We start from the raw sequence: 15,270 nt of genomic DNA, 5'->3' as shown, positions 1-15,270 counted from the left end.
TTCTGGAATAATTAAAAGTTGCAAAATTATTGATACTGTTATAAATTAATATAATATCGTGCTGAAGAACAACATTCATTTTCTCTGATGTGTGTGCAGATGTTTATCAATGAAATGGAGACAATTGAACCATCACTGAAAGAGATGAAAGAAGTAGAGGCTGCTTTAAGAGCTCAGCCTGTTGGGACCATAAATACTTGGACAAAGTCTAAGCTAGTAGACTGCCAGACTCAGTGGGAGAAGCTGAGCAAACAGGTGAGTTCTCAACATGTTGCTAGTGCTTGCTCATTGCTGTGGCGCTGTGAGGAGGTAAAACAGTGAAACAGCGGGATGAGAACGTTTTACTTGTTTTATTATCAAAGTGGCTGAAGTCCAACTTGAATACACACATTTCTTGGTACCTGACTAAAAGGAGCAAAATAAACTCTTTAATTGTTTGTAATTAAAAATTAATTTGTTCACTTTGCTTTATGCCGCTCTTTCTGGAGAGTGTGAAGGTCTGACTTGTTGTTGTTGTTTCTGAAGTCTGGAATATTATGCTGTCCCTGTATAATTTTTGCCTGTTTCCAAGCAGCTTTGAAAAATAAAAAGTTATAAATAGGCTACCACTCCAGTATATATTTGGTTGTTTCTTTTGGGTGGAAGCCTTCTGCTGTCTATAGAAGTATGCTTCTTTTGTTGCAATTGCTGATGAAAGTCTGTGTTGGAGAGCCTTGCTGTTAATATAGAATCCAGAGTGTTTGGGTTGTAGAAAGAAGTGAGGCCCTGAAGAGTGTTTTATTGCTCAGTATAATGATATAACTAACTATATGATACTTGTAATCAGAAGAGGATTTTATTCTGACTTTTCCCAGGGGTTGTTACCAGTGTATGTTCAAGGGAAAAGGGAAGGGAAAAAAATGTCATATTTTTACTTTCCTCACTTAGATTTTGTTGATCTGCTAAAAAGGGTTCATAAGTTTGTGTGTGCGTGTAAAAATGCTTTGTTAATTAAAAAGGCCTGAAAATGTTTTGTTAGTAGAATGTTTTAACAAAGATTTGTCATTTTTAACATATACAAGGACATTTAAATAACAAAGCTGCTATTTCTTTCTCCACCTCGGATTCTAGATCATTAGTCAGAAAAATCGTCTGTCTGAAAGTCAGGAAAAAGCTGTAAATCTGAAGAAGGATTTGGCAGAGATGCAAGAATGGATGACCCAAGCTGAAGAAGAATATTTGGAGAAAGATTTTGAATACAAGTCCCCTGAAGAGCTAGAGAATGCAGTAGAGGAAATGAAGGTCAGCAATGCCAGCTCATTGTAGAGGCCTGATTAAAGAGAAAGAAAACTACAGCTTTGGGGGTTGACCTTTTATGGAATTATATTTGTGGAAAGGAGCTCAGGTCATGACAAGTTTAGTGGTATTTTTCATCTTTGCTCTGTCGAATTTTTGATTTTTAAAGCATGAACTATAAAAGCAGATGTTCTTTTTGGCCATGAGGGTTAGGGAGTTCATAATAAATAACAGCTTGCTCAGCTGTTGAGTCTGGCTTCTCTATGTATAGCATATTAAACATTAGAAATATGGAAAAAATTTGGAGGAGATGAAAGTTCAGAAAGGTATAGTTGTCATCTTTTATCTTTTCTATCTAAATTAATGGTTGTGAAAACGTTCTGCTTCTATTTCTTGGACTTCAGTTTCTTGTCCCCTAAATATTGTAACTCCACATTTAGAAAAGCACTTTAAAACAGCTGTGTCGTAAGGTTATCACGTGTTCATCATCTGTTGCAAACTGATTTTTTTAGTATCATGAGTTGGAAGACACTCACAAGGATCAGTTAGTGATGTTGCTCCCTGCTTCTCTAGTTTTGGGTCTGGTGGCCAAATAAATGGAGAGGAAGGAGATATTTTTGTCTCATTATAATATTGTCAGTTAAACAAATAATTTTCTTGGATATATGCACAGAGTAAATAATTCTCTGCTTTCTAATCTCAGAGTTCAGTCATATATTCATAAATGTTTTGACTTGTGTGTACACTTTTTAAATGAGTATCCACTATACTGTTACTTGATGGGCCATAAAAAAAAATAATTCTCCCTTACAAGTGCTTTGACAAAGCCATTTGAAGTTTTGAATTGCCCTTTTTGACAAGGTTTTCTGAAGCAATCCTTAACATGAGTTTTAATATATTCATGTCCTTTGAAGCTACTTGAGATCACATAGTCTGACAGCTGGCTGAACACAAGCCAAGGAAAGAAAAAGCCTTCTTTTCATAGGCAAATCTGTGAGACTTTTAGCACATTTACCTTTGTCAAATCCAGATTATATTATATATATTATGACAGTTATGTCAGTGAGCCCATAAGCTTATTGTAACACTTACAATGCCTTTTCATTTACAGTAACAATATTATCCTGGGACTACTTTTAGGACTGGGAATGAGCACTCTCTGGAATTGGCTCATTTTTGCATTTAGTTTTAAGTTTGCCAGTTCTGCTCTCATTTGAACAACTAGTGGAACTCCTGCTGACACTAGGAGTTTAGGAATAGGTTTTATTAAGAATAGGCTTAAGATAAGGCTGGGTGGTTTTTGAAAATCCTGCCATAAAATATATTTCCAAAATTTTCTATTCTTTGCCCTTCTATTAACTGATTTTTTTATTGCCTTACATTTAGAAGACATCTTGAAATATGTGTACAAATATTGTGTTAAATTGTGTTATATAGTGTAATGCCTTATTTATCAGAGGTATTTAAACTGCATAAAACTGTTCTTGGAACCTGAAAAGAAGGATACAGGACTGTCTCTATTTCTGGAGGCTTTTATTTGTCTCAGCAGGGAAACCCAGACTGGCCTGTGCAATCTGTCTTCTAGCTATCCTTCTTCCACAGTTCTGGCTAAGGCAAAATTTGACAAGTGATAATACAGTTTCTCCAGACCTGTGTGTTGGGAGTTGTACTGTACTTATCCTGTATATGTGTAGTCAGGCTTCTCTGAATGTAGTTAGATTGAAGGAATTCTTCTAGCTGTCCTTTTTGTGTGTTCCTTGAGCACACCTAACAGCCGTGAGGGAGGTTCCAGCTTTGTATTTGCACATATCCTGGGTAATTACATCATCTTTCCTGGACAACTTTGAGAGATGGTTACTGAGCCCTGAGACTCATTGTTTATGTAAATTCATCCTACCTTTTTCTTCCTTATATACTTGTTTTTAGCAAACATCTGTGTGTGTGGGTTTTTTTTTTTTTTTTTTTTTTTTTTTGTTTTTTTTTTTTTCTTCTGGTTAATTTGTCTTTTGTATTTGCATGATGGCATAGAAATAGCACTGAACTTAATTTTTTTTTTGCTTTGAGTCATGAGGTTTTTTAATGAACAAAGCATAAATGGTTAGTATATCTGTATGCTTAATAAAACGGGATCTTTCAACGCTAGCTAACATGACCTGAATTCCATGCAAGTTAGTGCTGTATTTTGTTGTGTTCAGGCCCAAGAAATACATTGGCAGCATGGCCTCCAATGTGAAACTGCTGATCTTTGATTTGAGTGGTGAGTAGCTGAGTGTAAGGCAATTGAAGGCTGATGGTGTAAGAATTTTTTTTGACAGAGAGCAAAGGAGGATGTGCTGCAGAAGGAGGTGAGGGTGAAGATTCTCAAAGACAACATCAAGATGTTGGCCACCAAAGTGCCATCCAGTGGTCAGGACCTGGCGACTGAGTTGAATGTTGTGCTGGAGAACTACCAGCTACTGTGTAATCGGATCCGGGGGAAATGCCACACTTTAGAGGTAAGAATGTTAGCTTTCTGCTTAGAAATATCTGTTCAATTCCTTTATTGATGGTCTGGATAAGGGTATCAAGTCTACCCTTAGTAAATTTGCAGGTGACACCAAGCTGGGTGGGAGTATTGATCTGCTGGAGGGTAGGAAGGCACTGCAGAGGAATCTGGGCAGGCTGATTTGGTGAGCTGAAGCCAAAGGTATGAGGTTTAACAAGACCAAGTGCCACGTGCTGCACTTGGGTGACAACAACCCCATGTAGTGCTACAGCCTGGGGAAAGAGCAGGTGGAAGATGTCCAATGAAAAAAGGACCTGAGGGTGCTTATACACACCCATGGGATGTAAGCCAGCAATGTGCCCTGGTGGCTCAGAATGGCATCTTGGTATGTGTTAGAAATAGTTGGCCAGCAGGACTGGGGAGGGGATTGTCCCTCTGTATGTATTTGGTGCTGGTGGGGCCACACCTTGAGTGCATTGTCCAGTTCTGGGCTGCTCACTAAAAGGAAGACATTGGGGTGCTGAGAAGAGCAGCAAAGCTGGTTGTGGAAGGTCTGGAGCACAGTGGCTATGAGGAGCTCCTGAGGGACCTGGGAGTGTTTAGTGTGGAGAAAAGGAGGCTGAGGGGTGACCTTATTGCTCTCCACAACTGCTTGAAAGGACAGTGTAGCCGAGTGGGGGTCAGCCTCTTCCCTGAGGCCAGACAGGATGAGAGGAAATGGCTTCAAGCTGCTCCAGAGGAGGTTTAGGTTGGGCATTGGGAAGAATTTCTTCACAGAGAGAATGATTAAACATTGAAATGGGCTGCCCAGGGAGGTGGTGGAGTCACTGTCCCTGGAGGTGTTTAATGCAAGAGTGGATGTGGCACTGAGTGCCATGGTCTTGTTAACAGGGTAGTTGATGTGTGGTCACAGGTTGGACTGGATGATCTCTCAGATCTTTTCCAACTTAAGTGATTCTGTAAAATGAAGGCAGATGGCACAAGAGGGGAGTGAAGGACACTGAAAATGTCTGAATACAGAGCTTCAGCATAAATGCACTTTACTCCTTTCCAAGATTACTTTCCCTTGGGATGATGTCTTTGGAATTCATGAGACATCATCTAAATTTGTTTTTATAATTGTATTTGATGCTTCTGCAAATAAGTAAACTTGTCTCACAGACCTGTTACTCATCTGTGTGTCTTCCAAAATGACAAAAAGGAGCTTACCAGAAATTAAGGATTTAAATCAAATAATAACTAGAACATGAGATTACGGTCTGGGGTAGGGTGTGTGTGTCCTGATTTCACAGAGGAGCAGATGCATTTTGTTGCCTTCTTACAGTTATGTGAACCTTTGTCAGTGACAGCTTTAACAGGAGTTTATAGACTACTATCGTCCTTTCTCTGTATCTTCCTGATAGAGCTGCATGTTTTTCTATCTAGAACATACTGTACTATGACATGTTTTTTAATTTTTTCTACTTGTCTCTTTTAGGTGGTTTCTCAGACATGTATCTCTAAGTTGTTCATAGGGTATGTGAGCTGTGTCTGACATTCTAGGCTAATTTTTTTCTTTTCTGTTGCTCCTAGGAAGTGTGGTCCTGTTGGATTGAGCTGCTTCAGTATCTTGATTTAGAAACAGCTTGGCTAAACAATCTGGAAGAAAGGGTGCAAATGACAGGAAATCTGCCTGATAAATTGGATGCTGTCAATGATGCTCTTGAGGTATCATAATGATTCTATCAGATGAGTAATTTTTCAACAAGAGAGCTCTGTTTAAAAAAAAAAATCTGCACTTCAGTAGCATACTGAAATGTACTGAATATTCTGATTCTTCACATTAAGTGAACATACTACTCTGAATTGGAAATGGATATTTGTATGATCTCCACCAAAAGTGGACTTTTACTGTATGTGGTAGTGCCATACTTGGTACTGTGAATAAAATTGTATGCTCTCTCCTGGCCTGTGTAAACGGGTTAATTCCTTCCAGGGCTATGATAGTATGAAATTATGTCAGTAGGCAAAAAGTGCTGTGAAGTTTCATTATCACCTCTGTGGCATAATGCCATGTGCCATTATGTATTAAGCCATATGTAATTTATGCTTTTAGAGCACTCTCAAGAGAGTTGAAATGTTAAACTTGTGCATGCAACCAGATTTCCAGCTCTGAAAATACGGTAATCTTCAGTGTCTTGACCTTTAAAACATTCTCTAATTAGTCCCTGGAATCAGTCTTGCGTCACCCGGCTGATAATCGAACCCAGATTCGGGAACTTGGGCAGACGTTGATTGATGGAGGGATTCTTGATGACATCATCAGTGAAAAATTGGAAGCTTTCAATGCCCACTATGAGGAATTGAGTCACTTGGTAAGAACTTGGGGTTAGGGTTGAAGTGGACTGGATTTTTCAGCTCAAGTCTGAAATGATTCTTGATAGCTGAATTCAAAGATGCCAGACTGCAATACATGAAAAAAATGTAGTGTCAGTGTTGTCAGCTGTTTTCAATTTGTAAGCATGTCCAAAAGAGCAAGATGCTTTTCTATTTTTCATGACATGAGTCAAGTTCTGTTTTGCAAGCTTGCACTGCAGGGATGCCCTGGTGTTTTTCATATAATTTTGACAAAAAAGCAATTCCAAAATCAAGAAACAACTCAATATTAACAACTTAATATTGCCTTGCTACTGCCATAAGTAGTGTTCATTTTCTCAGTAACTGTAAAAATGAGGAGCATAAGTGACACTTTCACTCTTAGAAATAGCTAGGACGAAGTCATGCTGAAACAAAGAGCAGAAGGAAAACATTCTTCTCATTACTCTTCTATTAGGTTGTCCTCTTCCTCTTCTCCTACTTCAGTCTAGTCTTTTATAGATTTAATAAGTAGAGGAAGACCAGCTGTATTTTAGGTAGCACAGGTTTGTAATTTGTGCTCTGTATCCTGGTAATACAAGCCCCTACCAAATTACAGGATGGGAGTTCTTTTCTGCCACTGATGAAAAAATGTAGAGGGAATCATAGAGGGAATTTCAGTTCATCCTCATTATAATGAGCAACATGAATGCAGTGCCCTCAGCTGGGGGCTTTGTGCTGGCATTTAAGTTAGTATTGACTACTGTTTTTCCTGTCACAACAGTATTGCCATATAAAAACCTGTTTGCTTTGGCAGCTGCAGCACTGCCACCCTGGGCTTTTGACAGCTCTCCACATCTGTGTGTGTGTGCACATGCACTGGTCTGTGCATGCATGTGCTGACAGTGGGGAATTTGTGTTCCTGTGCAGGTAGTGACACTTCAGATGCTGCTAAAGGAACAGGCAATGAAGGGAAAAAACTCTGAACTTCTGTTTTGACAGTATAACGTATGAGTTTGTTTTGAAAGGAAATGTGAATATTAACATATTAAACAACAATGATCTGTGGTCTATTGTGAAGTTCCTGTTTCCCATTGATTAGCTAGTTTTTTGAAACTGGTGTGGTTTTAACAGAATACTTTCTTCCCAAAGTAGTAGGAGAGGTTTATTTTTACTGTCTCATATGTATCTAGCAGCAGAACTCTCCTGTTCCACTGTTTGTCAGTTACTGGTTCAGAAGCCACAGCAAGCTTCAAAAATTGCTGCTTTCTAGGATTCTTTTTAGCCAGTCCTCCAAGTGTAGGATATTTTTTGGTCTCTACCACCTTGTTTTGAGGAAGTCTACTATCATTTGTATTGAATTACTGCTGCGTCTTGTCTTACCTTTCTGTCCTGCTCAGGCGGTGAGCCGACAGATCGCCTTGGAACAACAGCTTCAGACCATGCGAGAAACTGACCACATGCTGCAGGTCTTGCAGGAAAGTTTAGGAGATCTGGATAGACAGCTGACATCTTACCTGACTGATAGGATAGATGCCTTTCAGATGCCCCAGGAGGCCCAGGTATGTAGCTCTTCACTACAAAACTTCTGGAAATATTTGGTGATAGTACTCAGTCTAGGACATTGTCATGAACAATTAGTAATAAATTAATAAATTAATTAGTAATAAATTTCAGTCCTGTGCTGATGCACTAGGTGTTACCTTTTGTAATCTGGAGTGTGTTCTTTTTTAAAGAAGGTTGTATTGAATAACAGCAGCTTTCAATTTAGCAAGTTGTCAACAAAGGCAGAATATTTAAAATGAACCTGTTGGTGTTGAAGTTTTACGGAGTAGATTTACTTCTGGTGGGTGGTAAGAAAGCTCCCTTTCATCTCTCTGTGAGCAATTTTGTAATGTATTTTTTTCCCGCTTCTGTGACATGGCAGAAAATTCAAGCTGAGATTGCAGCTCATGAATCCACGTTAGAGGAGCTGAAGAAAAGTTCTCGCTCTTTCCCTCCTGCCTCTCCTGAATGTAGGTCTCCCCGTGGTGGAACTCAGCTGGATGCTTTACAGGTAAAGACATGAGTCACCCTTAGACACTGCTGTCAGCCTGTGAATTGTTTGGTGCAGTCACCTGAACCTCAGAAGAAAATAGTGTGTGCTTTTATGTGCTTTCATAAGGAAACAAACAGTCCTAGATGAATTGAACAAGGAAGCTAAAATTTTACAAGTGTCATGGGATAAATGCTGAACATCAGCAAGTCTCTGTACAGGAGTGCAATGGGTATTTTCAAAGCTTATGATACAGAATTACATCTCTCTTGCACCTCAGGTAGAGATTAGGAATAGGTGATGGCAACATTATTTGCCCAGCCAAAATTATATATATATTGATTTGTGGTGACGTGATGGGTTCTAATTGATGGTGTGAATGCTTTAAAGATTATTATTTGAAGTTCAGATACTGATTTAAAACTATCTTTCAATGTAATGTTCATTAAAACAGAGAAAGCTCCGTGAGGTATGTACAAAGTATCAGCTTTTCCAGAAACCAGCCAATTTTGAGCAGCGCATGTTAGATTGCAAGAGGGTGTTGGATGGTGTAAAAGCAGAACTTCACGTCTTGGATGTGAAGGATACTGACCCAGATGTAATCCAAGCTCACTTGGAGAAGTGCATGGTATGTATGCAATGTTCATGACTCATGCACAGGGGTGATACCTTTTCATGTAGTTTTTGTTGCTTAAACTCTCTCCTAAGGAAATTTTGCTTAAAGTCTTCATGGAACTGTTGCAGCTCACTGTGAAGTGCTAACAGAGCACTTGATAACTAAAAACCTCATATTCTTGTAGGACATAGAAGTAGTGGGCTGTTGATCATAGATATGGTAGAACAGCTGAGTTTTTATAAACTCCCTTCCCTGAACATAACTTTATGTTCTGGAGAAGCATCACAGTCATTAGTATTTGAACAAAACAAATACTGTGCATAAGATGAAGGACAGATCACAATGTTAGCCTTGGAGTAAATACTGTTAAATTATAAATCTTATTAATTTTTGAAAATGAAAACTAGAATAAACTATAGAACGTCAGGAGTTTGGAATTTTCTTGTCAGATATTGCTATTAATTCATAAATCAGAGTTTAAATGCAATTTGAGATTAAGGTCCTCAGAGGAAGCAGTCAGAAAACTTGCACTACAAATTGATCACCAATAAAAATATTTGTGCTTTTAGAAACTCTATAAGACCCTCAGTGAGGTGAAATTGGAAGTTGAAACTGTCATCAAGACAGGAAGGCAAATTGTGCAGAAACAACAGACTGATAATCCCAAAGGGATGGATGAACAACTGACAGCACTGAAATTTCTTTACAATGACTTGGGGGCACAGGTAAGAAAAATAAATTAATGTATGGATATTTATCTGCATGTTATTTCTCTTTGTTGTTAGATGGTGTTTTAAGTTTGATTCTAAAGTATTCTGATAGTATACAGGCTAGTTGGTGTATCCAGGAGCAATCGGTTGAGAGATTAAAGATTATATATACCTCCCTGGAGGAGAGGTAGCCTTGAAGAAAGGAAGTTTCACAGAGTTTTGATTGTCCTGGCAAAGCTGACTACCATTCTTTGAAGATAATAATGGTCAGATGTTGTGTGAGAAATGTGAGTCAATCTGAGGATTTTTGGGTGTCATGATGGTTATGAATTGTAGTCCATCTAAATGGTTGCTCTCAGTGTGAAATATAAAGTGCAGGCAAAGCTGTATTTCCCATGAACTGCATTAAATATTGCATAGTTTTTTTATTAGTAGGATATTTACTTATCCAAGAGAAGTGTTTAAAAATGGTTAAACCCTTACAGGGATGTTAGGACTCTCTACCTAAATTAAGATAGAATCCCAAGTGGATTTATGTCTGTTCAGTGCTCCATGAATTAAGATGGGAGTAAAAGGTCAGATTACAGTGTTGGAATATGTCAAGATGGGTCCTAGGAAATATTTTGCAGTTGTAAAGTTAAGAACATCCGGGGAGTTGTGGATTCCAGAAAGCACATAGGCAAGAGATTAGGAAAGGATAGAAAGTCAGAGTTACTTGCAGCGTAATGTTATGATTTTTCTTTCTGAGCGGAGAACAGAGCACGGTTTTTTGAAATGTCAATTGATTCTGGCTATGATGCTTGGAGTTCTCAAGTCTGTGTTAAAATTTGACCAGACTAATTGTGTAACTGGTGTGAAATACAAATTATTTTACTGCGGCAAACATCAAATTTCATATTAATTTTACTGATGTGTTTTTAAGGGCAGACTAGATTTTCAGTGAAATTTTTCTTTACAGCCTTCTGCTAGCAGGCCTTAGAGGTTACTAGGAGGAATTAAATTTTACCTGTATGAGTGACTGACTGGACTTTACAGTCCTTTGAGTTTCAGCTAAAATATCAAAATAAAGTGACAAACATCACTTTATTTGGTGATTGCTAGCTATAAATAAATTGGTGTGCAAGTTTCTTCATCTCCTTTAGATGTATCACAATTTAAAATTATTTGTATATATTCTGTGTTGTATAGTAAGATACAGAAGCCTATAAACTTTCCTTTTAAGGTCCTTCCTTAAAGCAAGACAGTTTTAAGATGCAAGGATTGTATATATTTAGGTGGATATTTTAACTGACTAGCACTTTTGTGTTTGTTATCTTTTAAAATCTAATTTTGTTTTTTTTTTCTCTTGATTTTTTTTTGTAGGTGACAGAAGGAAAACAAGACCTCGAAAGAGCAACGCAGCTGGCACGCAAAATGAAGAAAGAGTCTGCCTCTCTGTCAGAGTGGCTGGCTACCACTGAAGCTGATCTCGTGCAGAAGTCCACTGCAGAGAGCTTGCTTTCTGATCTAGATTCAGAAATTGCCTGGGCCAAAGTAAGCATGCAACTAAACATGTGTAGAAAAAAAATTGTGACATTATGGCAATACTATGTATAAGTGGCTGTGAATTTAAATCCCTGTAACTTGTTCCTAAATCTCCCACATCCTGAAATTTTAGTAGAATCAATAGTTCATGTTCAGTACCTTACTGGGTCTGATCAGTTTCATCTTAGACAACTTGTGTCAACCTTAAATGGTCAGTGAAATATTTAAGATATTACTACATATTTGGTACTAATAGGTATTTAATACTTACTGCCTCTCTTACACATTTCACAAGTATAATATTCTTAAAATTATCAGCAAATATAATTGTGGACTCAATCAAATATTTTGCTAGTAGAGCAAACTACAAGTGCATTCAATGAAAAATTGAGTTTGTAACTTTTCTTTGAAACAGCTTTGTCTTCAAAATTGTGGTTTTTCAAAATAAGAGGCTACTGTAATTCCTTATTTTCTTTCACATACAAGTTGAAACTTTTAATTGAAACAGGCAAATGTGTTACTTACTTTCTTCAAAGTAACTGTATTTTCTCACACTGTAGAAATTTGGATAATACTAGGAGTCAACAACAAGTGTCAGTTGATACAGTTCAGCAATACTGACCTCTCCAGTTTTGTTTTCTGTCACTTTTTACTTCTGGAATGGGTCTGTCTGCAGTCTTAGAACTTGAAAGCTCACCAAATTGCAAACTCATCTAATATAACCTGTTCTCACATGTTTCAATCAGGTTTAGAAATTATTAGCACTATCGTTTTGCCATGGCTATGTCCCCAAGATTCCTCTCCATACAAACTTTTGAATCCTTATTGGAAGTCTACTTACCATACATTTGTAAGCCATGCAAATAATGACTCTTATGCTGCACCACCAGGAGGGACAAGTCATTTATGTTGCATGCAAAGTTGTCCTTTCTGTTTTGAAGTTTTCTGGAGGCAATTTTAAAATGTAGTAACTTGAGTATTTGTTTATCTTTCTAAGATAATAGGTTATGATAAAATAACAAGTTACTTCATATATAATATTTTCAAGGAGCTCCAGACACTGGTTATGATTAAGTGCATTCTTCACCACATTGTACACTGGCATCAAAGAGCTTTCTAAGTAGGCAGATATCATCAATAATGAATAGTGATCTTGTAAGAGGTCTGTTTTCCACATGGAAACCATGTGCTGATATTCAAGAGATGACATATTGCTTAATTTGCATGTCAGTATGCATATGTTCAAGAAAGATGTGGTTTTTTAGATTAAAAAAACTATTTAAAAGCAGAGATGACTTGGAAAAAAGGGTAAAGCTAAAGATACATATATTTACACATCTCTATGTAGATAATATAACAATAGAGATTCTGTAATCTGTAGCCACTGAATTGAGCATCTGCAGTAATAGTTGTGATGGTTCTCAAAAAATGTTTAACATTGGCCTACCATGTTTCTCACTGTTGCCAACTGTAAAACTACTTTAATTGGAAAAGATATGGAGGAATCCAGAGTGTCTCTTGAAATTTGTGGTTTGTGCTTTAGAATGCAGAAAAGAACCTTTTAAAACTGGACTTGCAATGTAGTGTGATGCATTTGTTTTACCTACATAATGAAAAGAAATGGTAAAGATGATCTAAAACAACAAACCAAAGGAGTCTCTAAGTTGTTCAGAGCATTTACATGCATTGTGTTCTCACTCTCTTAAAAAAATGAGATTGCTGTCTATAGAGAGTGATTGTAAACAGAAGGCAACTACAGTTGGTTTAATTCTTTCCACAAGTGAAGATCATCTACAATGATCTTTCCTGTGGAGGTAAAAATCTGCCTCGCTTGTGTTTGGGAGCATCGCAGTGTTAATGGCTGAACTTGTTTCAGAATGTGCTGAGAGAGCTGGAGAGGAGGAAGGCTGATCTGAAGAGCATCACAGAAAGTTGCACTGCACTCCAGTCCCTGGTGGAAGGGAGTGAGACTGTCCTAGAGGAGAAGCTGTGTGTCCTTAATGCTGGCTGGAGCAGAGTTCGAACCTGGACTGAGGACTGGTGTGACACCTTGTTGGTAAGTTGCGTGCGTTGGAAATATTCAGGGTAGCTCTGCTTCCACCCCTTTGGAGCAGTTGGAGTTTTCACTTGTCTCACTTTACTGTAAAGTGAAGCTTCCATGATGCCTCATGGACTTAAAAGAATGTGGAATGGATATCTCTTTATGCTGTAGATAGAGATGTAAGTAATGAGGTGGTATACGGTGAGCAAGATGGAAAACTGGGCTGCTGCATGTGCTGCTCTTTATTCAGCCTGAATATTCAGCCTCTGTGCCAGCTCCAACATGAACAGAGTGGGTTTGTGTTGATAGATTTCCTTGAGACCCAGATGATGGCTATTTCATGGACAATGGATAACTTTGTAGTGGTGTTCAGCAAAGGACTTGACTGTGTCAGCCTATTGCTCTTTTGGATAGACCGTAACTGCAGTGTTTGAGTATGGCAACAGCATCTGTATGGCTGATTAAATGATAGCCCGAACATATTATACAGCTAAAGCTGCTAATTAAGCTAAATGGACATGACACAGTCTACAGCTGATACTAGTATCAGACTGATGCTGATATATATAAGTATATAAATATTTTGGCATTGTTTAGCTAGTTATGACAATCAACCCATGTCAGGGACTTCTGGAGGTGGAAGTTGGGGACGTTTTAGTGTATACATAAATGGTGAGCCCTGTGCCTCCTGTCCAGTGCCTGTTGCAGCTGACAGTGTTAATTTTGTAATCCAATTCTACTCCATGTTAGGAGTAGTCATGTAGTTTATGTGTAAATGCTGTAAGGATGATCCATACCTAAAAACTTCTAGATTCTGTTAATATCTGGTGACAAGTATTGTCTATGCTTTCTCTATCAACATCAAGAAACTTATAGCTCCATGTCACAAGAACAATTTATCCTTACAAAGCACAGTCATAAGCCGCCTGTCTTTTCTCTCCTCCCTTTGTTTTGTTATTCTAAAAGAGCAAATCTGTCTACCTTTTCGTTTTGGGGAAAGGCTTAAACAGATTTTTACTTCTCTGAATCTGATACACAAAATGTTACATCTGTCTGGATCACCTAATGTTACAATTTCTGACTGCATGTGAAAGCAGACCTAATTAAGACGCCTATGATTTTGTGAGTTTTCTTAAGAGGAAGAAATATTTTAATGTAATCAGTAAAATATCAAAATTTGGTTGCTATAATTTGTAAGTTTGGCATAATCCCTTTCCAATTAAAAAATCTCAACAACCACACATAGTGCATACTGTTGTACCTGTTAGTGCTGATAGAAAAAACTGTGGAGTTTTTGGTTGACTGAGATATTATGAGCTGGCTTTAATGTTGTAATACATTGTCTATCTTTAGTTGTACCAACTGCCTCAGCTACTTCTATTTACCTTTCTGTGAATTAGAAATGATATTATCAAAGAGTCTAGAATGAAAATTGAATTTTTGTAGATACTGTTGAAGATGAAAGGTACAATCTAATTTTCAGTATTTCATTCTGAAGTGTGTCCATAGCACTATTTTACTGATCTCCTTTCTACTCATAAGATTTTGGCAGGGTTGATTTATTTGATGTTTTTTTTAGTTTGGGGGCCAGGGGGGATTTTGGTGTGCAGGGGTCTTTTTGTGATTTTTCTTTTTATGTTGGGATTTTTTGGTTGGATTTTTAGAAGTTTCTTATATTCATACACCTTTTCATCTTTTTCCAGAATCATCAGGGCCAGCTGGAAATTTTTGACGAAAATGTTGCCCACATAAGTACTTGGTTGTATCAGGCTGAAGCCTTACTGGATGAAATTGAGAAAAAGTCAGCTAGCCAAAAGGAGGAAACTGTTAAGGTAGGAAATGTTGTGTCATCTGTCAAAATATTACTAGTCATCTCATGGTTTCTGAATGATGTCAAATTTGCATCCTGTTTATTTTTAGATGTTTTATTTTTCTTTCCTTGCCTAGGAGATAACCATTTCCATTTTCTGTCGCTTCTTAGCGTTTAACGTCTGAATTAGATGATGTCAGTCTCCGAGTGGATAACGTACGTGACCAGGCTGTCATCTTAATGAATGGCCGGGGCGTGTCCTGCCGGGAACTTGTTGAACCCAAACTGGCAGAACTCAACCGTAACTTTGAGAAGGTCTCTCAACACATCAAAAGTGCCAAGGTGAGGATGAGCGAGCCCCAGAGCTTGCTTGGGAGGTCTGTGCCAAGAAGATGGCAACTGACTGTAGTGGATAGATCACTGTCACTGTGTCACTATGT

General features: G+C 37.9%; 1 protein-coding gene across 6 annotated transcripts in view; it reads left to right on the top strand.

The window, feature by feature from the left end:
- Positions 1-15,270, top strand: part of UTRN (utrophin) — a gene marked incomplete at its 3' end in the record, with an annotated part of 340,309 nt that overhangs the window by 105,398 nt on the left and 219,641 nt on the right. For all 6 annotated transcript variants that reach the window (XM_083856272.1, XM_083856271.1, XM_083856273.1 and 3 more), the window contains exons 24-36: positions 100-255; positions 1,111-1,281; positions 3,591-3,770; positions 5,333-5,467; positions 5,965-6,114; positions 7,495-7,656; positions 8,022-8,150; positions 8,584-8,757; positions 9,315-9,470; positions 10,818-10,988; positions 12,856-13,035; positions 14,724-14,852; positions 15,002-15,172. In XM_083856272.1, the coding sequence (XP_083712398.1) occupies positions 100-255; positions 1,111-1,281; positions 3,591-3,770; positions 5,333-5,467; positions 5,965-6,114; positions 7,495-7,656; positions 8,022-8,150; positions 8,584-8,757; positions 9,315-9,470; positions 10,818-10,988; positions 12,856-13,035; positions 14,724-14,852; positions 15,002-15,172 (2,064 nt within the window). The remainder of the gene's footprint in view (positions 1-99; positions 256-1,110; positions 1,282-3,590; positions 3,771-5,332; positions 5,468-5,964; positions 6,115-7,494; positions 7,657-8,021; positions 8,151-8,583; positions 8,758-9,314; positions 9,471-10,817; positions 10,989-12,855; positions 13,036-14,723; positions 14,853-15,001; positions 15,173-15,270) is intronic.

The sequence above is a fragment of the Zosterops lateralis genome (genome assembly GCF_965231275.1).
Source record: "Zosterops lateralis genome assembly, chromosome: 3".
NCBI lineage: Eukaryota > Metazoa > Chordata > Aves > Passeriformes > Zosteropidae > Zosterops > Zosterops lateralis.
Note: the sequence above shows the minus strand (reverse complement) of the source record. Positions and strands in the feature narration are given on the sequence as shown.